The 23,972-nt window shown below is 37.1% G+C and overlaps 1 protein-coding gene across 3 annotated transcripts in view; it reads right to left on the reverse strand.

The window, feature by feature from the left end:
- The window catches only part of ATR (ATR serine/threonine kinase), a 121,206-nt gene that overhangs the window by 37,483 nt on the left and 59,751 nt on the right, over positions 1-23,972 (reverse strand). For all 3 annotated transcript variants that reach the window (XM_050778103.1, XM_050778101.1, XM_050778104.1), the window contains 11 exons: positions 21,834-21,954; positions 19,923-20,060; positions 18,682-18,892; positions 14,684-14,862; positions 11,875-12,039; positions 10,082-10,173; positions 6,356-6,447; positions 5,323-5,500; positions 3,735-3,914; positions 3,083-3,242; positions 238-417 (listed from right to left, as the gene is read on the reverse strand). In XM_050778103.1, the coding sequence (XP_050634060.1) occupies positions 238-417; positions 3,083-3,242; positions 3,735-3,914; positions 5,323-5,500; positions 6,356-6,447; positions 10,082-10,173; positions 11,875-12,039; positions 14,684-14,862; positions 18,682-18,892; positions 19,923-20,060; positions 21,834-21,954 (1,696 nt within the window). The remainder of the gene's footprint in view (positions 1-237; positions 418-3,082; positions 3,243-3,734; positions 3,915-5,322; positions 5,501-6,355; positions 6,448-10,081; positions 10,174-11,874; positions 12,040-14,683; positions 14,863-18,681; positions 18,893-19,922; positions 20,061-21,833; positions 21,955-23,972) is intronic.

Consider the following 23,972-nt stretch of genomic DNA (forward strand, 5'->3'; position numbering starts at 1 on the left):
TACTGGGGTGAAGGGGAGTGGGGTTATAGAGCTCAAATAATATTCTATTTCTTGACTTGGTGGCAGTTTCATGAGTATATTTATTTTGTGATAATTCCAATTACTTATGTTATATACTCACTGAAAAGTCAAAAAAATTTCCTGGTTATTTTTATACATATACTTTTCCATATAGACTTAAGTCATTTTACCCAGTCAACAAAGAGTTAACTGAAATTGCATTATACATATACTTGCCTTATATTTTTTCATAATGGCATTGCTTTCAAAGTTAGCTGTTTCTTCCATAAATCGGCCCACTAGTAGCATAGCTCGACCATGGATTAACATGTTCTTACCCTCAGGTGGGGTTTCATTTTCAGGAAAACATAATTCAACACCTTTTTGAAGAACAATTAGTGCCTGGTGAACATCACCCTAAAAGAAAAAAGGCAACAATAAGCCTTTTAATTTAAAAACATATTTCTATTTTCTGCAAAAGTATTAGTTCATTAAGTATGTTTTTGTACAAATCCACGTGTAATTTCATGTTTATCTTTTGTTTGCCTCTTACTAAAGTAAAATTCTAAAACTGAAACATTGCTTCATTTCATCTTATTCATTCATTTACTAATTAATTTTATAACTGTAGTTGGCTGTCTATATCCATAGGTTCCACATCAATGGATTCAACCAACAGTGGATAGAAAATATTAGGAATGGCTGGGCACAGTGGCTCACATATGCAATTCCCGTGCTACAAAGCACAGGCTGAGGTGGGAGGATTGCTTGAGGCCAGGAGTCCAAGGCATCAGTGAGCTATGATCATGCCACTGCACTGCAGCCTGGGCAACAGAGCAAGACTCTGTCTCTCTCAAAACATAAAACTTAAAAAAAAAAAAAAGAAATATTATGAACAAAAAATTAAAAATAATATGAATAAGCAATACAAGTATAATAACTGTTTACAAAGCATTTGCACTGTATTAGGTATTATAAGTAACCTAGAGAAGTACACAAGAGGATGTCTGCAGGTTATATGCAAATACAGTGTATGCCACTTTATATAAAGGACTTGAGTATCCAGAGATTTTGTTATCCATGGAGAATCCTGGGACCAATCTCCCCATGGATATCAAGAAAGGACTATAATCAAAGTTCAGGGAACTGAAGACAATCATGAACAAATTAAAATCCCTGGCATAAAAAAGTTCATAGTCACATGAGGAAAGAAACTATGTGAAATAACAGCATATTTGCTAAGTGCTACAACAGAGGAATATACATCGGCATTATACAGGAGAGAGAAGAGTCCCTTAAACCTACCTGAAGAATATAGGAAAATGAAGGAAAACAGCAGTCAGGAAAAGTTATCAACAAAGAAAATTTGAATTAGGTTTTCAAGAATAAGTAGAAATCTTCTTGGCAGAGAATTTAGTGAAAGGCATTCTAGGTAGATGGAATAATTAATTGGAAGAAAAGCACATAGTCTGATTTTAGCTGAAGTTTAAAGGGTTTTTGAGATGGTGATGAATGACACTGAGGAAGTAGGCCAGGACTTGATCAGAAAGGGATTTGTATAGTTCCTAGAGTTCAGGCTTAATCCTAAAGGTATGAAGAATACTTTGTAGGATTTAATCTTTTTGAAGGAGCAACATGATTCGATGTAGATTTTAGAAAGATCACAAACTGCAGTAAATGGTGAGATCCTAAAAAGGTTGTTAACATTGTTAGAGGATGTAAATAATAAAGTCATAAATTAAAGCAGTGGAAATAAATAAGAGGGAGAGGATTCAAGAGATATTTCTAAGGTTGAAGAACAAAGATTTAGTCTCCAGCTGGATGTGAAAAGTAAGGTTGCAGAAGGAATTTAAGATGATGTCCAGATTTCTGCTTTCGACGGGAGGATGGAATAAAGTCTTGTTCAGAAAAGTAGGAAACGTGAGAGGAGAAACAGGTATTGAGTATTAACAATAAATTGCATCTTGAATGTATTGAGTTTAAGGTATTATAATACATAGACTAGCACTAGCTCAATAAATTGACCAGGTACTGACTAATGCACACTGAATAAACTGCTTTCCCCTCTCATCCAGGAAACATCTCCTCTCCTGTCCTTTCTCAGCCACCACAAATGGCACCAACAATAGTTGCTAAGTATCAATTCCAGAACATGCTATTACTATTAGTAATGCCTATTACTAATTCTAAACTGGTGACTAGCCTGAGGAGAAATTTAAGTAATAGCCATTTAAATCTGGGTTATAGGCTGGGCACAGTGGCTCACGCCTGTAATCCCAGCACTTTGGGAGGCTGAGGCAGGTGGATCACGAGGTCAGGAGATCGAGATCATCCTGGCTAACACGGTGAAACCCCGTCTCTACTAAAAATACAATTAGCTGGGCATGGCGCCTGTAGTACCAGCTACTCAGGAGGCTGAGGCAGGAGAATCACTTGAACCCGGAAGGCAGAGGTTGTAGTGAGCCGAGATCATGCCACTGTACTCCAGCCTGGGCGACAGAGTGAGATTCTGCCTCAAATAAATAAATAAATAAATAAAATAAATCTGGATCATAAATCTTGCAAGCAGTTCCAATGTTTAAAAAACCCCCTTCTCATTACTTTTGCTTTAATCTGAAGACTGCTGTGAACTTCTGTTCAGATGCTAGGCCCTTCCTGGCCAGATCAGAGCTGAATATTGACAGTAACACTGGCAAGTCCACAGAGAGCTAATTATCTGCCAGCGACTAAGTGACAGAGTTACATTCATTTAACCAACATTTACTGTATGTATACATACATAAGGTGAAAAATTAAGAGGTCGTTTTCCTCAAGGAAAATGTAAGATAGATGAAAACTGAAAGAACTCCACATTCAGCCTTGAAATGGGAAGGTATCTGGGGACTGTAGAGTAAAAAGAATAGTTACTTCCAGGCTATGGTAGATAACTAATGAAGAAAAGTGATAGAAAAGGAAGGTTCTTAATTTGGATTAGTTATGTTCTCTCAGTTGGCCTTTTAAGGAAGTACATAATTCCCAACAGAATATATATATATATATATATATATATATATATGAATGATGACATTTCCCTGGCCATTACCTTGGACCAGAGCCACTTTGCCCTTTCCACATACAGTTCAGCGAGTCGTGATTCCCCTGCATTAAGGAGAGCATTGTAGGCTGTCTGGTGGTGACCAGCCTTTCTAGCTACTCTGGCACTCTGCAGCCAGCATTCTCCAACCATTTCATCGTAATCTGGTCTAAAGGAAGTAACAACACATGGGTGAGAGAGACCACTGACAAGCGTATGCGACAACTTAACTTAAACAATTTAAATCTAGGTCATAAACTCTGCAAGTAGTTCCAATGTTTTGAAAACCCCTCTTCCTAACACAGAAACTTCTTCATATACTATTTCAAAGGAATTAATGATTAATTTGTTCAAAAAGACTTGACTTAATTTTCTTATAGTGCTCTGTTTTACCTATTATAAACCTTATTCTTGATTTTTATCAGTAAAAAACATATCCCCCAGATACGTATTTAACATCTTAAAAAAGAGAAAGAAATGGCGTAAAAAAGTGATTCTTAAGTTCTAGGTTCCTTTCAACCAGATAGCGTAGCCCTGATAATTAAAAATAGAAAAAGATAGATTCAGAAAGAAAATTAAGAAATACAAATACCCCCAAATAATATCCAAATACCAAATTCAAGATAAGTGACATTTTTAAAATAAAAGTAGTATGAGAAACCTTTTGTTGAGGCTTAGTAAAGCCCTCCGGAGAGCCAGGATAGGCTCCTTGGCTCTGTAGGAATTCTGGGTCATTTCTAGTCGAGCTACCCAGTTTAGAGAATCTTCTTGAGAACTGTCACCTGGAGAATGCTGGAAAAGTGGTTTGATGCTATGCTCCAACTCACACAACATGTGCAATCTGAAGATAGATAGAGCCTATGTTAAAATGTTATCACATTCAGCCTTATTAATCTCATATATAAAGCATGTACTTTGAATCAGAAATAAAGAATTTAAAATACACAGTTGTCTTTGGTAGAACTTTAATATGTCCTTGCTAAGTAAACAATTATATTTTTATCTTTTCAAACTGAATGTAAACACCAATTTATGCTGGTTTATGTATTTAGTGCTTTAGCCAGACATGGTAGTGTGCACCTGTACTCCCAGCTACTCAGGAGACGGAGGCAGGTGGGTCACTTGAACTCAGAAGTTTAAGGTTGCAGTGAGCTATGATTATGCCTGTGAATAGCCACTGCACTCCAGCTCAGGCAACATAGCAAGACCCCATCCCTTAAAATAATAAGTAAATAAATAAATAAAATAAAATTAATTACATTAAAATTTTTAAAATAAATATTTAGGGATTTGCAGTGAATCCCAAATTCCTAATTAAATTGGAGAATGATGGATAAAACTAAATTCAAATGTATGAAAACCAAAACTTACCACCTAAATGAAGATAAAAGAAAACATGGATCCAGTATAAATCAACATGAGGTATTTGCATATATTGCTGGTGCTACTATAAGAGGGCCTGGCATAGCAGATGATAGTAAAAAATTGTGAAATTAATGTAGTTTTTTTCCTAAGAGTGATGGAAACTGTGATACGTTCACTCTAGCCTTTTCCCCCTTGTATGACAGTCAGTGTCTATGATTCAGTGTTCAAGGCACAAGGATATAGCTGAGTAGCTACAGAACAGAATTAAACTCAGTGGTCCAATCTCTAGTTTCCTTAAGATATCACCAAACGGGTTGATACTAAATATAGCGAATTCTTCTAATTTAAAAAAATGTGCTATGTGATAAATTTATTATACTTTAATTACAGTATTTAGTTTATCATTTTTCCTCAGGTAGAATTCACAGACCTAAAATGTTTTCCAACAGTTTCTTCCTCACCTCTAAAAGTTAATCTTCTTTCTGGTAATGTGATACCTATATTTTTGGGGGAAATATCAAATACATTTCTAAATGAAAAGGAAAGGGAAACAATGAATAAATACCAAGCACCAATGTACCAGGTGCTATAGATGTCTATGTTATAACGGGTTATATAGAAAGCAAACTACGACATTACAAGAGGACAAACATAAGTTATTTTTATTGTGTGTTCCATTAGTCTCATAGTTGCCTTTCCTTAAAAGGATGTATGTTAGAATTTTTTTAACTGTAGGGTAATTGCGAGGTAAGAAGAATGAAAGAGCTATCTGGTGTAGCTTTGCATGATACCAAACACTATCAATTATTTACTCATCAAAAAATTCCAATCCTGTCAGGTGACATTTATAGGCCAGGAATATAAAAATGGAAACCCCAAAATACCTCACAATATATTCATATCCTCGTTGGTAAGAGCCTCTTTCAAAGCTTGCAGCTGAAAGAGGTACAATTTGTTCTGCTCTCACTAGCTTCAATGTGTCATAAAAAGCTGTGATATCTCTTTTTTTGGCTGATAATAATAGCTGTCCCAGTCTGACACTCCATGTTGTAGATTTTCCATCTGAAAAACAAATGAAGAGTCAAGAAATGTCATGGTAGCTGGGTCCAAAACTCTGCTTTATTTCATTAGATAAAATGGTCAGCTGAAATATCAAACAGGGGGCTTCATTCCTTTTTTTTGTTTGTTTTTTAGACAGAGTCTCACTCTGTGGTCCAGGCTAGAGGGCTATGGCATGATTATAGCTCACTGCAGCCTTGAATTTCTGGGCTCCAATGATCCTCCCACCTCAGTCTCCGGAGTAGGTGAACAGGCATGACCCACCATGCCCAGCTAAGTTTTTAAAAAAGCATTTTTGCAGAGATAGTCTCACTATTTTGCCCAGGCTGGTCTTGAGCTCCTGGCTTCAAGCAATCCTCCCATCTTAGCCTTCCAAAACACTGAGATTACAGGTGTGAGCCACCATGCCCAGCCTGGTTTCATTCTACTTTAAACAACTAAACAAGGCAATCATAAAACAGGCTAAGAGATTAAGTATGAATGTTGCTAAGTTAATTAAGTCTGAATATTTTTGTCATATTAAAACAGCTTTTTTTTTTCCTTTGAGACAGAGTCTCACTCTGTCACCCAGGCTGGAGTGCAGTGGCGCGATCTCAGCTCACTGCAACCTCCACCTCCCAGGTTCAAGCGATTCTCCTGCCTTAGCCTCCTGAGTTGCTGGGATTACAGGCGTGTGCCACCACGTCCCCCTAATTTTTTGTATTTTTAGTAGATACGGGGTTTCACTGTGTTAGCCAGGATGGTCTCGATCTCCTGACCTCGTGATCCACCCGCCTCAGCCGCCCAAAGTGCTGGGATTACAGGTGTGAGCCACCGCACCCAGCCTAAAACTGCTTATATTTTAAGAAGTAATTTTACCTGCTGCCAAATAGTTTTCCACCAAATCCCACTGTGACAATTTCCAAGCTGCTTCCACTCTGTACGTGTTTAATTCATCTGTCCACTCGGACCTATTAAAAGAAACCCATATCAACTAAACTTTAATTTATTTAAAGTGACATTCAGAGATTTTTCATTGGTTTACATCTCTATTTATAATATTTATTGAATTTGCATTATATTTTGTTCTTAGAAACAAAATAATTATCTCTATCCAGAAACTACCCAGAAAATTTTAATCTTTCCATCCTTCAAAAATATTTTTTCACTAATTACTTCTGATACACCATTCTTCAACAAATTAAAGTGTGCCATATATAAGAGCAGAGTTAATTCCTGAATAATAACTAAGCCCATTGTAAAAATAGCTGCATGCTTAATTTGAACAAAGAGCAAAGAAGAAAAACAGCCAACGGAACACACATAAATTCAGAGATAAGCAGTTCTAATAACTTAGAATGCTGAATTAAATTTAAGACAAAAATACAGGGGGGGCCAGTGGTATAACTTAGGGACAGTTGGGAGGCATCTAGAACAATACCAAGAGCAAAAGAAAGTTACAATGATTTGTCAATGGCATAACAAAGTATATAAAACTAGCTACCTAAAATATATACCTATTTTTAAACTACTTTCAGTTAGTTTAAAATTTGAGTTTGCAAAACCAGTATGATATAGGCTAATTATTTTGTTCTAAGCATTCTATTTAGGTGACATTAGGATGACCAGTGATATTTGAGATCATGACTACACAGAAACAGCTAGGCTTTCCTCATGTTTCTTTTTTATTAATCATACTGTCTGAATTTCTGCCATATGTTTAGATCCTAGGCTAGGCACAATTTTCCATTTAATAATCTAATAACACTGCATACAGCACCTATATATCCATATTATAAATAAAGTAACAGAGAGGCTGGAATCAATATCCTTGAAAGTTTTCCTTGCTCTTTTTATTACAGTAAAAACACATAAAGAAAAGATAACAAGTGATCTAGCAAGTTTCATTTTTAAAAATTTTAAAAATAGCAGCTAGAGTATGTTCCAATTTCTAAATTTATGACCACCACCAAGAACAGTTTAGAATAAGGCTAAAGAAATACAACTGAAATGTAATTTTCAAAAGTCCAATTTTGAACGACTCTACAAGCTTACCATCAGACACCAAAATATAAAACTTTCAGGATAAAAATCTCAGTAGAATCAGGCAGTATTTGTTATCCAAATGTGGGATAACAGATTATCTATGGGATAACAGATCACAGACAGGATGTGTCACAAGAAGCCTTATAGCAAAAAGTACCAATGGCAATCAGGATCAGGCTGTGACAATGTATCCACATAAATGGGTACATTAAAAAGTATGATAAATAGGGTAAGCACAGTCAATATTTTAGGAAAAGTATTTGCTTAATGCAAATAGAAATTACTCCAAGAAAAACATGCCCCATCCATAATCATTTGCTTCACCATGACACAGCACCCCTTCATTGAATATTGACGCATGCCTTTTTCCCAACCCAAATCAGGAGGCTCTATGTATCCTAGACCCAAAGAGAAGAAAAGAGGAGTCTGAATGTGTAGTCTACGTCAAAAAGAAATTTGACACCCCAATTTGAGCCATGACTCTTCCCCAAATCTCTGTAATCTATCTATTCATAAAGTCTCTCAACTAATCAAGAAAAACACATCTAAACATATAAGCATTCCTTCTCTACTTCTGCAAAACTTCTCTTGTGATTTCATAAATTCCACTACTGTGATACCATCTGACCAACAGTGAACTTCTCTGCCCTTAGACATTGTAGAATGATAGTCTTTATGAATCACAGTTTTGGAATCTATACAAACAGTACTTAGAAAAGGCTGGCTTCAGAATCTATAAAAAGCTTAAATAAATCAACAAGCAAAAAACAACCCCATTAAAAAGTAGGCAAAGGACATGAGCAGACACTTCTCAAAAGAAGACATACAAGCAGCCAACAAGCATATGAAAACACGCTCATCATCACAATTAGTTGAGAAATGTAAATCAAAGCCACAATGAGATACCATCTCACACTAATCAGAATGGCTACTATTATTATTTTGAGACAGAGTCTCCCTCTGTTGCCCAGGCTGGAGTGCAGTGGTGCACTCTCGGCTCACTGCAACCTCCATCTCCCAGGTTCAAGCAATTCTCCTGCCTCAGCCTCCCAAGTAGCTGGGATTATAGATGTGCACCATCACGCCCAGCTTATATTTGTATTATTTTAGTAGAGATGGGGTTTCACCATGTTGGCCAGGCTGGTCTCGAACTACTGGCCTCAAATGATACATCTGCCTTGGCCTCCCAAAGTGCTGGGATTAAAGGCATGAGCCACCGCACCCAGCCCAGAATGGCTATTATTAAAAAGTTTAAAAATAACAGATGTAGAAGGGGCTGCAGAGAAAAGGGAATGCTTACACACTGTTGGTGGGAATATAAATTAGTTCAGCCACTGTGGAAAGCAGTTTAGAGATTTCCCAAAGAACTGAAAATAGAACACACAGCAATCCCATTACTGGGTATATTCCCAAAGGAAAATAATTCATTCTACCAAAAAGATACATACACTCGTATGTTCATTGCAGCACTATTCACAATAGCAACGACATGAAATCAACCTAAGTGCCCATCAATGGTGGACTAGATAAAGAAAATGTGGCACATATACATAATGGAATACTATGCAGCTATAGAAAAGAATAAAATGGGAGCTAAACATTGGGTACACATGGACACAAAAATGAGAACAACAGACACTGGGGACTACAAGGGGTGGGGGAGGGAGGGAGGCAAGAGTTGAAAAACTATCTTTTGGGTACTATGCTCACTACCTGGGTGACGGGTTCAATTGTATCCTAAACCTCAGTATCATGTAATATGCTCTTGTTACTAACTTGCACATGTACCCCCAGAATCTAAAATAAAAGTTGAAAAAAAAGAAAAAGGTGGCTTCAGAGTAGTCCAAAAACAGTGGCCTGTATATTCTTTGGTTAAGTGAGATCCCATTCCCTTTTGACTAGATTTTACTGCCCAGAATAGCCATTTAGAGTCTGATGAATAAATCAAGGAATACAGCTTTCAGCTCTCACAGCAAAGCAGCGGCAAGAGCAGTGCTAATCTCCACATTTTATTTCCAAACTGGAAGAACTACTCAGCCTTAATTTTTTGCCACACATATGTATTATTTTTGGTATAATTTGATTTTCAATAATAAACCCACCATCTTTAGGAAAGGAAGGCTGCTTTCACATTCATCAATCATTTAGGGTAAAATCAGTGCACATAGTCTACAGTGGTATTCCATCAATCAGTCACAAAGTTCGCTCCCCCACCTCTAGCACGGAAAACAACTGGTACTGATACTGTAAGCAGAGCATAGACGCCCTTTGAGGCCCAGGAAGTCTCATATGAGCCTCACCAATAGCCGGTGGGTTCTAGAAGTTCCTTGTGTTAAAGCAAATCTAATTCAAGGATGGCTCTTTAGACAGAAGCTGTTAAGTGGTAGATTGACTATGAAAAATTTGAGGAAAAAAAAATTTTGGTGCTTATCTCCAATACCATGAAAACACATAAAACATTTATTACTCTACTAAACATTAAGTTACACAATTCACTAATTAAAAATTTCCCATTCAGATAAAATAACAAAAGAAAATCATTATTTTATAAAATATTACCTGTTAGCATGCACTCCATTCACCTGAGTGATAACAGTAGACAGCTGACCAAGACCTAACATGGACTTTACTACACCATGATAATGAATGATCTAGAAATTTAAAAATATTTAAAATAGCAATTATCACTTCAATAATAGTTTGGGGACCAAAAACAGCTTAACTGATACTCTTTAAAAATTACTATTTACTTTATTGCCCTTATTTTATTTTTTATTATTATTATTATTTTAATTTTTTGTAGAGACAGGGTCTCGCCATGTTGCCCAGGCTGGTCTCAAACTCCTGGGCTCAAGAGATCCTCCTGCCTCAGCCTCCCAAAGTGCTAGGATTATAGGCACGAGCCACCATGCCCAGCTACACCTTTCTTAATTTGACAATTGACTTTCTTACTTACATGCAGGACCCCCATCACAGTCCTAACACATTTAAAGTAACATAAATAAATGTAGACAACCTAGAAAATCTCAGATTGAAGTTATTATATTTTTCCAGATTTGGACTACTTTTTGGTTCAGATCAAATATTAAAAATATCTAATATCTTTGATATTCTGTTTAAAGATTGTCATATTTCTCACATAAACATTCAAGCTCAAAGGTCCTGATGTTTTCAATGTGGATTTCAGGCTTTAGCAACTAAAAAGTTAAAGAGGATTACGTACTATCCTTTAAAACGAAAATAAGATTGTGAAAAATAAAGAACTTATATATCGTACTTCTGAGAAACATGTCAAATATGACAGAAGGCATCATCCCAAAATTAGAAAGAATCTAAGGCAAGATTATAAATTAATGATTCTAAACCCCTTTCCCATCCCAATAGACACACAACTTATTCCCATTACTAACTGTAACTCAGTGATTCTACAGGACCATTTTAGAGATGTGCAGGTGGGTGAGTAGGATGGGGGTAGATGTATAAAATATGAAAATCTTTCTCAGGCTATGGAGAATCCCCACTTCTACAAATTGATCCATGGCTTACACTTTTAATAGCAAAGTAAAAATATATACATTTTAGAGTTATTAAATGAACATTTTAATACAGATATACTCCATAATAAATCTCATTCATTTAGGGAATTTCTAAAGTCATACAAATATAGTATTGGAAGGGATTTTTTTTTTTTTTGAGATGGAGTTTCACTCTTGTTGCCCAGGCTGGAGTGCAATGGCACGATCTCGGCTCACTGCAACCTCCAACTCCTGGGGTCAAGCGTTTTTCCTGCCTCAGCCTCCCAAGTGGCTGGGATTACAGGTGCCCGCCCCCACGCCCAGGTAATTTTTTTGTATTTTTAGTAGAGATGGAGTTTCATTATGTTGGCCAGGCTAGTCTCGAACTCCTGATCTCAGGCAATCCACCCATCTTGGTCTCCCAAAGTTCTGGGATTACAGGCCAAAATTCTGGGATTACGAGCCACCGCACCCGGCCTGGAAGGGATCTTTAAAATCATCTAGTAAAGTCTCTAATTTTATCTGTTAGGAAACTCAAGCTTAGAGAGTTTTCCAGACACTCTGGGACACTGATAGAAACAGTATTAAAACTAAGGTTTCGGCTGGATGTGGTATGGTGGCACACGCCTGTAATTCCAGCTACTCGGGAGGCTGAGACAGCATTGCTTGAGCCCAGGAGACAGAGGCTGCAGTGAGCCAAGATCGTGCCACTGCACTCTAACCTGGCCGACACAGTGAGACTCTGTCTCAAAAAACAAAAAACAAAAAGAACTAAGGTTTCCAGAGTTCCTATTCAGGGCTATTTTCATTACAGCTGCCTTTTAATTATTATCTTACCTGGTCTGGTTCTAGCTGAATAGCCCTATCATAACAAGCAGTGGCATCCCTCAGCAAACCAAGGCTTTCATGTTCAAGGATCTGTTCTTTTAGAGATGGTTCTGCCTTTCTAATTGCGCTGACTCCGGCCACTCCATCAGGTTCATGCATAGCAGCATACAATTTCTTTGTTCAATGATTAAAAAACAATCAAAAACAAGAAAAAAATAGAACTGGAAATAAAACTATAAAACCACCTGTTTATATTGAAAGAGCAATTTTTTGAGAAATTTTTCCTCAAAGTAATAGTAAGCACTTGTTTCATGGCAGAGTCAGAGTAAAATTACAAACTTATTTCTAGACATTCTATTCCCTCAACGTTCTTATTCCTCTTAAATACAAATCTATCAATATCTGTTATTGATCATAAGGGTTATAAAGAACCTCAGGATCCTAAAACTGTCCAGATCCAAATGATAACATATTCTATTGAGTACAGTTTATAAGAGTTTTATTGAATTTTTAAATTTTTTAAAATTTAAATAACCATTTTAATATATTGTTATTGAGATGCCTTCAAGAAAACCAAGACAGCAATCTGGGCTCAAAGGAGATATTCAAGCTAAAGATAAAAATTTAGGAATCAATTAGCACAAAGACATTCTCTCACAACATGAGAAAGAATGGGATGATCTAGGAAATGGATAAAGAAGAAAAGAAGGCTGAGGATAGAGACTAGAGTTTCTACATTTATCAACAAGGAAGAGCTGGCAAATGAAACAGGAGAAGCAAGAAAACTTGGAAGAAAACTGGAGAATAAAATATCCCAGAAGCCATGGGAGAAAAGCAAATGTCTTAATGAGAACGCCATGGTCAATGATACTGAGGTTAAGAAAAGGAAGGCTGGGAAAAATTTACTGGATTTAGTAACATGGCCACCAATTTTCTTAGCAATAATAGTGTCAAGAGAAAAGTAAAAGAGAAGTCTTGTCGAAATGGGAAGAGTGAATAAGAAACAAAGAAGTGACTGTAGTATAAGGAAACTAGATAATTCTTTCAAAAACTGGTTATGAAGTTCTGGAAACAGAGAGATGGGATGTATCTAAAGGAGAAGGTAAGATCAAGGGAATTCTAAAAAGTTAAGGCTTTACCAGAACATGTCTATATGCTCTATATATTCTGGTTCCCAAAGAGAAATTAATTACACTAGAGAAAAAAGGAATATATGAAGAAGTTATATCTTGATATTGAGAACACAAGTAGAAAGACTGAATTTTGAGAGGAAGAAATCCTTCCTTAAAAATAACAGAAGAAGCCAGGCACAGTGGCTCATGCCTGTAATCCCAGCACTTTGAGAGGCCAAGGCAGGCAGATCATTTGAGGTCAGGAGGTCAGCCCAGGCAACACGGAAAAACGCATCTCTACTAAAAATATAAAAAATTAGCCAGGTGTGGTGGCAGGCCTGTGGTCCCAGCTGCTTGGGAGGCTGAGGTGGGAGGATCCTTTGAGCCTGGGAGGTGGAGGTTGTAGTGAGCTGACATCGTGCCACTGTACTCCAGCCTAGGTGACAGAGCAAGACCCCATCTCAAAATAAATAAATAAACAAAATAACAGAAGGGAAGAAAAAGAATATGGTGCAGATGCTGTGCATTTGCAGATTTTTCTGAATGAATGATGAAGCAAGATCGTGAGCTGGAAGCAGGGAAACAAAATGAAGGTAAGAGATAGTCAACTTGACAAGTGGGAAAGTAGCCTTACTAGAGAAACACTGCAGGCCTGAAGGTAATGTTAGAGTCCTGCAGTTTTAAAGATGTTTCAGATCATGAACTTAAACTGAAACCAGTTATAACACCCACTGTGTAATTTTTCTCCAGCTGCTTATATGGTTGGAGTTTTACAAAGGGAGTACAACGCAGTGGGAAAAAGACAAGAAGTTGAGCATCACTCTAAGGGAGTAATTTTAACCATGAACCATAGACTTAAAGCTGGACAAGGAGGAACACAAAGATAGGACAGGGCTAATATTCATCTTAAGACTGCAAGTTACTAATTTTCTAGTTCTTTTATCACACTTGGCTTTTTGATTTGAAAAGCCCACCAATCTTAAGCTCTTATTTAATTCCACTGTATTCGCCTCACCTGCTCTTACTTTCTTTTCTTCCCTACACAATCATAACATTGCCTAAATCATTATTTCACCAGCATTTTCATGCCTGATACCCGACATAACCAACACTTCCCCCCACTCACTCACTCCCAAATTCAGGACCACAACTCTCACAAGGAGAAGAGTAATTCCTTGAATCGTAGCCCTTCCAAACTCCTCCTCCATAACTGCCACAGGCATTTAGCTAAAATCCCATTGTGATCATAACACTTCCCTAGTTCACACCCTCCAAGAAGTTTGGGCAACTTAAAAAGTCCTCTATTATTTGTGATCTTTCCTCTGCCATTCCAAACCGACACTTTACTCTTTGGCATATACCATGCTTTTTTCAAACACTCCACAGAGGTGCCTCTGCTTATAATGTCTTACCTCCCTATACTGCTCATTTTTTAAGACACCATCTCCAAGAAGCCATTCCTGACCTCTTGGCTCATCCACTTCCATCTCCCACCCTATTCCACATGGATGAGTTATGTGTCCTTCCTCGGGGTACATGTATGTTACCATACTTAAAATATTATACCAAATCGATGTTTATCTCTCCCCATTAATCTATAAGCTTCGAAGCATAGCATCTAAAACATTCAATAAAATGAACAACACAAACATAAAAGACTGGCTACATTAATTTTGATTATTAAATTCACTACATTAACTTCAGACCTGTAAAAATCCAAGATGTTCCTGAATATTTTGCTTCTTTTCTGTAATAAATGATTCAAAGTGCATTACAGCTCGTGTGTATGCTTTGGAGCGAAAGGAAGCTACTGCCAGAGTATCCTGGGGTATGAGGTCTAGAAAACGAGTTACACTCTGATAGTCTTCATAATCCACAGTAGATACTAGATCATAAAAAAAGAAGTGGAGTAATTAAAGACTTTTAAGATAAAACTTTAAAAGTGTCAGTTAAGTAAGTTCAATTTATTTCACTAAACAAATTAAGCTGAATGTATTAGGATATATTTAGAATGTAACTAACAACAGAACAATTATTCAGAGAGTCTTGCTCCAACTCTGCCATTATAACTTACCTTTCTTTGGATAATCATTTAATTTATTGAGCCTCTATTTCTTTACCTATAAAAGGAAAACGTTAGTATCTGTCTTGCCTTCCTTACAATGTTGTTGGTGAGGATTAAATATCAATCTATTATTACGTTTTGAAAAGATATAATGATACAAAAGATACTAGATTAGTTATTTTTTGATGACTATAAAAAATGATTAAATGTAGCTATTTTGTTGGGAAAGTACAGAACTATGGAATAACTTTTTTTAAAGTTTAGAATTCTTTTTCTTCACCTATTTTTTATTGGTTGCCAAATGTACAGTATCACCAATTAAAATAGAAATTGAAAGTAAAATTGCCTTCAAAGTAAAACCACAAGTACTTTAGGATAATTTTTCAAGAGTGTACAAAAAGACAAAAATTAAAAACTTCTAAATGAGGACAGTCTAGTTTATAAATTGTTATTTAAAACTTCTAAATTTTAATGATTCATAACAGCATGGAGAAAACAGAAACCAATTTCTTCAAAATTTAAATTAAGGTAGTATATTTTATTTTTTATTTATTTACTTTAAAAAATTTATTTTCATCTCACTCTGTCACGTAGGCTGCAGTGCAGTGGCATGATCATAGTTCACTGCCGCCTTCACCTCCTGGGCTTAAGCAGATCCTGCCTCAGCCTCCCGAGTACCTGGGACCACAGGCATGTGCCACCATGCCTGGCTAAGTTTTGTATTTTTTGCAAAGATGAGGTCTCATTATGTTGCACAGGTTGATCTTGAACCCCTGAACTCAAGTGATCCTCCTGCCTCAGCCTCCCAAAGTGCTAGGATTACAGATGTGAGCTACTGTGCCTGGCCTAAGGTAGTATATTCTAAACAGATTATATTTAAAATAAGGTCCTTATTTCCATCAAAATTTGCAGAGGATTTCAAATTATGATTTTTTTTTTTTTTTTCCTGGAGACAGGGTCTTGCTCTGCTGCCCAGGCTGGAGTGTAGTGGTGTGATCTTGTCTCACCGTAGCCTCAACCTCACAGGGTCAAGCGATCCCCACACTTCAGCCTTGCGAGTAACCTGGGACTACAGGCACATACCAACCACACCCAACTAATTTTTGTATTTTTTGTAGAGATAGGGGTCTCTACAAAAATGTTAAAGAAATGTTAAAGGTATTGTACTTTTCAACCATTACAAATGTTATTCTTAAAAGCTAGAATTTTGGCCAGGCGCAGTGGCTCACACCTGTAATCCCAGCACTTTGGGAGGCCGAAGCATTGCCTGAGCTCAGGAGCTTGAGACCACTCCGGGCAATGTGGTGAAACCCTGTCTCCACTAAAATACAAAAAGTTAGTTGAGTATGATGGCGTGTGCCTGTAGTCCCAGCTACTCGGGAGGCTGAGGCACAAGAATCACTTGAGACTTGGAGGTGCAGGTTGCAGTGAGCCAAGATCGTGCCACTGCACTCCATCCAGCTTGGGCTACAGAGTAAGACTCTGTCTCACACACACACACAAAAAAGCTACTGTCACTGAAAATGGTGATAATAGAGTGTTTGGTTTTACAGTACCATTTTGACATGCAGAAATAAAACCAAACAGGCCGGTTGTGCTGGCTCATGCCTGTAATTCCAACACTTTGGGAGATCGAGGCAGATGGACTGCTTGAGCCCAGGAGTTAGAGACCAGCCTGGCCAACATGGTGAAACCCTGTCTCTACTAAAAGTACAAAAAATTAGCTGGGCATGAGGCATAAGAATCACTTGAATCCAGAAGGTGGAAGCTGCAGTGAGCCAAGATCACGCCACTGCACTCCAGTCTGGGCAACAGAGAGAGGCTTGGTCTCAAAAAAAAAAACATTAAAAATAAACATTTAATTGTTAAATATAAAAATATATTAATAGCCAGATTCCAGACAAAAACATTCCCCAAGCAGGTAATTATTGGCAAGTCCAGAAAATTTTAGAAAAATGATAAACTGTTTTGCTTAATAACAGGAATGTATCTGCTTCAACAGAACAACAAGAGGGAGAGGCTCACAAATTGAGAATTATGGAAGGGGAAGGCCTCTTAAAGGATTGTTAGATAGTCAGTTTTTCAATTAGCCTGAAAGCCTGCAGGAAAAACACTTGATGTCCGTGAGAACAGCTGAGGTATAAGGCCAGATTATAACCATCCACTTATTGCAAGAATGAAAAAAAAAGGTTCAAAGAAAGTAAGAATATCTATTAGTGTGTGATGAATATAATTCTCATCAATGCTCATACCATAGGAACAAATTAGCAGGTGTCATTTTTAAATCAAGATTCTTCTTAGTGAAAGTTGTAATATCACAGGAAAAAAAAGTGCAAGGTAAGATATAGCAGGGTGTAGTGTAGTAATGCATATAAGCATATCTGGACAGCTGGCTAGATACCAAACACTACTACAGACAAGAAAAATAAACAAAAATAGCTTCTCTTTAGGCCATGAAATAAATAAAATTAAAATCTCCCTTGAAATGTAAAACTTAAATGTGAAAAAGATTACAAAGAATATTTTCCAAGTGAAGAATGACAAAGACCAGAGTACACACACACACACAAACACACACACACACACACACACACAAACACACACACACACACACAAACTGAGGGAACATATAATATGTTAACATGGAGGATTAGGTTAATAACAATATTATCATCTCATTTATTTCACACTTTATAATTTCATCACCTCATTTATTCCTCAAAACAATCTCCTAAGGGAGATAATATTAACCCCATTTTGGCCAGGTGTGGTGGCTCACGCCTGTAATCTCAGCACTTTGGGAGGCTGAGGTGGGTGGATCACTTGAGGCCAGGAGTTGGAGACCAGCCTGGCCAATATGGTGAAACACTGTCTACTAAAAATACAAAAATTAGCCGGGCATGGTGGCACACACCTGTAATCCCAGCTACTCACAAAGCTGAGGCAGGAGAATTGCTTGAACCCAGGAGGTGGAGGTTGCAGTGAGCCAACATCCTGCCACTGCACTTCTGCCTGGGCAACAGAGCAAGCCTCCATCTCAAAAAAAATTAATAAATAAAAATATTAACCCCATTTTATACAAAGAAAAAATAAGTATGTGTCTTGTCCAACTAAGAAGAGAGAAAGGTCTTTTGACTATAAATTCACTGTTTCTTCTCAGTGAAAAGGCCACACTATCACCCATTTTAAAAATACACAAAACGGCTGGGTGCGGTGGCTCACGCCTGTATAATCCCAGCACTTTGGGAGGCCAACAGATGGATCACCTGAGGTCAGGAGTTCGAGACCAGTCTGGCCAATATGGCGAAACCCTGTCTCTTCTAAAAATACACAAAAAAATTAGCTGGGCATGGTGGTGGGCACCTGTAATCCCAGCTACTTGGGAGGCTGAGGCAGCAGAATTGCTCGAACCCAGGAGGCAGAGATTGCAGTGAGCCAAGGTCACACACCACTGCACTCCAGCCTGGGCAACAAGAGGGAAACTCCGTCTCCAAAACAACAACAACAATAACAACAACAACAAAGACAAAACAAGGTATTTTTTAAGCTAGCGCTTAAATTATGGAACTGATAAAGGGAAGAGTTAATTGGTGAATAGCTTAAAAAAAAAAAAGAAAATAAACAGAAGTGATAACTCACCCAATGAGTCTACCTTATTTCTGTTTGATTTACTGTGTGGACATTTCTCAGCTTTCAGTGCCTGAAATTTGTGCCTTGCCCACTGGGTGAGATGGTCAAGCATGGAGAACACAGTCTGTGTACTGAGTTGACACAGATCAGATGCAATGTCTTGGGTATTTATGGTATGCTGATCGTCATGCTTTAGAACTGCCATAATTTCTGCATAAACCTATGAGAACCATTTTATAGTTAATAATAATATCTATATAATACCATTTAACAATTATATGACATATAAAGCTAACCATTCTAAGGCAAAAATTTTCAAAAGAAAAAACGCAGTTGGCCAGGCATGTTGGCTCACACCTGTAATCCCATGACTTTGGGAGGCTGAGACAGACCAATCGCCTGAGGTCAAGACCAGCCTGGTCAACATGGTGAAACTCTGTCTATACTAAAAATACAAAAAAATTAGCCAGGCATGGTGGCACATGTGTGTAATCCCAGCTACTCAGAAGGCTGAGGCAGGAGAATCACTTGAACCTGGGAGGTGGAGGTTGCAGAGAGCCGAGAGCACCACTGCACCCCAACTTGGGCAACACAGGGAGACTCTGTCTCAAAAAAAGAAAAAGAAAGCACAATTGATCAATAATACATTATTGTTCTTATCTATAATTAAATCTATCCAAATATTAGTCTAAAAAGAAAATATGCTAAAGACTAAAGAAAATTTTAAAAAATTGAAAATATTCTAGATTATTCAACAAATGATAATGAAACTTTGTTAATAGTGAAAAAATCTTTCAGTAATATCTCACACTATATGCAAAATTAATTTCAGAGTAATTGAAGACAATATAAAAACAGAAGAATTAAAAGAAAATATAGCAAATAAGTTCATGACATAAGAAAAGGCATCACATAAAAGGCTTAAAATTAATAATCTATAAAAGATGTATAAATTTTGCATTTACATTTAAAATTTCTGCGTGGCAAAAGGTGAAAAGGTTAGAAAGAAAATGACTAAGTTGGAATAATTTTTGAAAATACGACTGGCAACAAATTGGTAGCTAGAATATACATAGAACGTCTATCAATTAAAAGGATACACACACCAAATAGGCAAAGATATGTAAATGAACATACATAGCCATACATAGATCTACATTTCCTACTAATAGGTAGTCTTTCTAATACGAATAACATTGGAGAAAATAAGTTTCACATGTTCAAAAACCAAGTAAGATGATTTATCTTACCTCCTGCTGATCTTCTTGATTACAACCCAGTAAGACATACACCAGAATATGTGGAAGAAGATAGATGGTCACTTTGAAATCATGCTTCATCATAATGCTACAGCAGGTGAAAATTTTACTGGCAAGATCATGCCGAACCTGTAAACTCAAAATGTGTAGAGACAGTAACACACTTTAATCTATTGATTAAATGTCAAAAACTAGCATGCGAGATAATTTATCAAGGGCAAGTATTCATTTCCAAATTTTAAAAAAATTTAATTAATTTTTAATTAAATTATTTGGGGTTGAAGTCAAATTTTGTTATGACTTAACTTTTGATTTGCTAACACTGTGGAACTCATAAAATTTTAAAGAGATTTTTTCTTCAAATACAAAGCCAAAAAACAAAAAAAAAAACTCAAAATATTCCACAGCTGAAAATAGTTAACAGTATTCCACATTTCACACATTATATTTTCAGTATATTCATTAAAAAAAAAGAAAATGTCAGCCGGGCACGGTGGCTCATGCCTGTAATCCCAGCAATTTGGGAGGCCAAGGCGGGTGGACCACGAGGTCAAGAAATCCAGACCATCCTGGCCAACATGGTGAAACCCCGTCTCTACTAAAAATACAAAAAAAAAAAAAATTAGCTGGTGTGGTGGCGGTTGCCTGTAGTTCCAGCTACTCGGGAGGCTGAGGCAGGATAATCACTTAAACCCGGGAGGCAGAGGTTTCAGTGAGCCAAGATTGTGCCACTGCACTTGAGCCTGGTGACACAGCAAAATTCCGTTCCCCCCTCCAAAAAAAGAAAATGTCTTGAAGTTACCAACTAAAATTAGTATAATGATATTTTAAAACACTAACAGAAATGTTAATTAAAGGCGGGGCACGGTGGCTTACGCCTGTAATCCCAGTACTTTGTGAGGCAGAGGCGGGCAGATCACCTGAGGTCAGAATATCGAGACCATCCTAGCTAACACGGTGAAACCCCGTGTCTACTAAAAAAAATACAAAAAATTAGCCAGGCGTGGTGGCGGGCACCTGTAATCCCAGCTACCTGGGAGGCTGAGGCAGGAGTATGGCATGAACCCGGGAGGCGGAGCTTGCAGTGTGCGGAGATCACTCCACTGCGCTCCAGCCTAGGCGACAGAGTGAGACTCCCTCTCAACAACAACAACAAAAAAAACAAAGATTAGCCGGGAGTGGTGGCTCATGCCTATAATTCCAGCTACTCAGGAGGCTGAGGCGGGAGAATCACTTGAACCTGGGAGACTGAGACTGCAGTGAGCCGAGATCGTACCACTGCACTCCAGTCTGGGGGCAAGAGCAAAACTAAGTCTCAAAAAAAAAAAGAAAAAAAAAGAAATGTGAATTAAAAACAAAAATTATAAATTTTAAATATACTGTAAACATTTTCTTGGAACAAAGAGTACCTTTTGTCTATCCAGCATGTAAAAATTTCTCATTAAGGAAATAGAAATACACCTGTTTTTCCATGAAAATTCATTTAAAAAATCCTTACTTTTATTTTAGAGAAAGTTCAGATAATATAACTTCTTTTAGAAATGCCATTAGAGTATAATATATCTCTTTATTGAATGTCTTTTTATTATGTAAAAAACTCTGACATAGCATTTACATCCTTTTACACAGTATTATTTTACAATATAAAAGGAACAAACATAATGCAATTTTGCACACACATTAAGACCATAGTAATTTTCTTGGTGAAACAATTACTTTTCACTCAGAAACTATTATTAGTAGCTACAGAGAAATTATTCTCTATTAGTAAACATTTTCTTCAAAAATTTCTATGATTATCAGCACAAATACTTCAATGACTATTGTGTGTACTATGCAGATAGATGTTCTGGTTTCCTTTAAAATTTCTGTTCAGTGAACAAAATGAACAGGGTTTCTTACCTTTGTTATAAGATAACCTGCCCAAGATGCTGACCATTCTGCAAAGTTACTACCCAATTTACTTAAGTAAATTGGCTTCTTTACTCCAGACCAATCGGTTGACTTCTGAGAACTCTTGTATCTGTAATTTTGAAAATTTGTTTATTAAAATGATAAATCCACCTGTATAGAATTTTAGTAAATTACAGCAACTTCTTCAGTGACTACTGTAGTACTGCCTTGCCTTTACTGCAATCTGCTTACCTTTTTCCAGCATCCTTCTTAGGGGTGAGGTAGATCATTCTTGCACATCTAAAGTACTTTTAAGGATTCGAGTCTGCCCCCTCGTCTTCCTCAGATCCTTCCAACTTTATTCTTGTATAAGAAAAATCTGTTCCTTTGAAGTTCAAGCCACCCAGGTATACTACTATTTTCTACTCCTCATTATGGGCAACTACTCAACTCACTGATTACCAAACTCACTGATAACTTTAGAACATTGCTCAGGGTTTTCTTTCTTCCCCAGTGGTGTTATCATCCTGGGTGACTTCAGTGTCTAGCTGGAACACTTAATCAAGCTCAGAACTTTCCAATGACTTTCTCCTCTACTTATCAGGCTCAGGAATTATCAGGGCTCCCATGCTAATTCAAAGAATTTCTTCACTTCAAAATCAATTATTTAGACATCTCATTGTATAGTCATAGTTTCCTAAATTTCTAGTTTTTTCACCCAGTTATTCCAGCACATCCATTCTCTCTTGTTGAGATCTTCTGTTCCGTGACCCTGCTAAGCTCTCCTGATCTATGATACCCCCGTCTCTTTGCCTCTTTCCACAACCATCTTAGTCTGTATGGTCCTTCATTTCTAGCATTCTCTTGGTAATATCATCTACCCACTCCATTGCCACACTGTCTTTTCCAGCAGTATTCATCTGCTAACCTCCCAACCTTGAATCAGTCTAAATATTGGCCTTTACTGAAATGATACTCAGGCCACTGCATCGATACAGGAATATCACTAACCCACTTATAAGATTAGTACTACTATGTATTCTTAGTCTTCAATGTCAGTGGGCCGCTAAAGTTACAGAATTCCTTCTAAGTTTTCATTATGGCTCTCTTCTGTTTTCCAGTGATTATTTCAAACCATCACCACCCTCCTAAAGTTACCTACACCAAATTCCATTGCCACTTTCAGCCAATGAGGTCATCTCTTATACCTCCTACTTTGGAGTAAAAACAAAATCATTGCTTCCCGCAATGAAATCTGTAAACTTAGCTGCGTTCCATCCATTATTTTATCTTTCCCTATTGCAAAAAAAAAAAAAAAGAGAGAGAGATCTTATTCCTTCTAATTCCCTGTAAAGGCCATGGCTCTCCCATTCTAGATGCTCCTTGGGGTCCTTACTATACCAACTATCACTTCTCTCTCACATTACTTCAACATGGCCCTTTCTATTTGCTCCTCAGCATTAACATTTAAACACGTTCACAGCGCTCTCATCTTACAGCTACCCGTGTGTAGGATTTTTTGAGTGGCATGGGTTTCTTTCAAATCACCAATAAAAGCTTCGGAAATAACAAATAAATGCCTATACCCAAAGTTTTATACCCAAATTTTATATGTATATAAAATTTCACTGTATTCCAAGTTTCTAACAGTTGAAAAATCCAATAATCTCTCAGTTAACCATCACACTAAACCAGGAAAAAAAATTCAAATCCCTATTTTGAATTATCACGAGTATAGTTCTCTAGATGATTTTTATCAAAATTATAGTAAACTTAGCTAGAAAACTACTGATACTGGGATACAAGCCAGGTTCTGCCTAGTCACATCCTAATGTTTTCTCCTAAAGTTATTTCTACGGCAATTTTGAACTGCAGTTGTTCTGTCTGGTTCTAAATTTCAATCTCCCAAATATAGTCATCCTTTAATCCAGATTTAGTGATTACATATAAAGAGCCCGAATTAAAGGAAAAAAAAAAAAACATAAAGTAGGGAGTATAAAGCTAGCAAAAATATGAATATGAATATGCTTTTAAGAAATTCTGTATTTCCCTAGGTCCTCTGGAGTAAATATCAAGCAGTCCAAGCTATAAAATTGAGCCACAGGCTAACCTGGTATTTTAGTGTTTCATACAAAAGGGAATCAACGC

The sequence above is a fragment of the Macaca thibetana genome, chromosome 2 (assembly GCF_024542745.1).
Source record: "Macaca thibetana thibetana isolate TM-01 chromosome 2, ASM2454274v1, whole genome shotgun sequence".
In the NCBI taxonomy this organism is placed as follows: Eukaryota; Metazoa; Chordata; class Mammalia; order Primates; family Cercopithecidae; genus Macaca; species Macaca thibetana.